We start from the raw sequence: 1,174 nt of genomic DNA, 5'->3' as shown, positions 1-1,174 counted from the left end.
AGCATGTGTAGACTATCATGGAATACTGACTGGTGAAATATCATTCAGCGAGGGAGATCAGCTGGCGATATATAAGAAGGAGAGTAGGTTTTGGTGGAGAGGAAGATCCTTGGTGTCTGGTGATGAGGGATACATTCCTAGTAGTTGTGTTTACTCAATGTTGGAGTCACTTCAATTGTTAGAGTTTATACTGTCAGAGGAAAAAGTGTCCCTTCCTATTCTACAGAATATAAGGAATGATTTATTTAGTAATGATGAGAAAGCTTTTCTTTTCTGGGAGACTATTAATGATGATCCTATTATGATACCTGCACTAAGACAAGACAAGGAACTATATAGAGGTAATATTGGTGATTATTGAGACAATCAGTTTAATTATGCATTATGTGTGGTGTATTAATTTACTGAATTTATTGCATGGTATGATAATGGTTGGTGGTACATTATCCTTTGGTTTATATTAGGAGTCACTGGGAGTGTGGACTGGTACAGTGACAGTGTCCACCTTTCCTCTCCACCTCTAGATCGGTGCAATGAAGCAGTTAATAATATTAACAATAATCATGAAGGGATTAGACTCAAATTCTCATCTACTAATAGTACAAAGACTCTACTATCATCAACTAAACTGCATACACTAAACCTGAGGAGACTTGAGATATGGTACACTCCATTACCTAATGATTGTATCCAGTATTTGTGTGTACTACTAACTAATAATAAAATACAAGAACTAGAGATCAAGTCCCACTCCATTAGTGATAGAGGAATTACTAATATCTGTCAAGCACTTGAACACAACTCTACTCTTACCTCATTAAATCTTTATCGTAATCCTCTCATCACTTCTACTAGTGGACAGGCTTTTTCTCACCTTCTCCTCAATAACTCATCACTTGTTGAACTGGATCTAATGCATACTTCATTGTCTACTGAGTCAATACTACTCATCCTCCATTCATTATCTAATAATAATAATATAAGGGACCTCAGGCTAGACTATCGACACAAAGAGACTTGTATTAATACTTATACTAACTATCACCTCATACAAGACATAGTAGCCTGGTGGTAACTAATCACTAGTGTCGTTTTAGTATGGCACAATAATTTTGTTTTAGTTTCCTATTTCTTTATTTTTAAGTTTTAGTTTTAGTTATGCAATGGTAATAAT

The 1,174-nt window shown here is 35.1% G+C and overlaps 1 protein-coding gene across 1 annotated transcript; it reads left to right on the top strand.

Moving 5' to 3' along the window:
- Positions 1 to 281: 281 nt before the first annotated feature.
- Positions 282 to 1,097, top strand: LOC109590923 (NACHT, LRR and PYD domains-containing protein 12-like). The gene is made up of 2 exons (XM_020006762.1): positions 282 to 341; positions 465 to 1,097. Exons 1-2 carry the CDS (start codon positions 302 to 304, stop codon positions 1,073 to 1,075), a joined length of 651 nt encoding a protein of 216 aa, XP_019862321.1. The 5' UTR covers positions 282 to 301; the 3' UTR covers positions 1,076 to 1,097.
- The last annotated feature ends 77 nt before the right edge of the window (positions 1,098 to 1,174 follow it).

This window comes from Amphimedon queenslandica, unplaced genomic scaffold (genome assembly GCF_000090795.2).
Source record: "Amphimedon queenslandica unplaced genomic scaffold, v1.1 AMPQUscaffold_9276, whole genome shotgun sequence".
Lineage (NCBI taxonomy): Eukaryota > Metazoa > Porifera > Demospongiae > Haplosclerida > Niphatidae > Amphimedon > Amphimedon queenslandica.
Note: the sequence above shows the minus strand (reverse complement) of the source record. Positions and strands in the feature narration are given on the sequence as shown.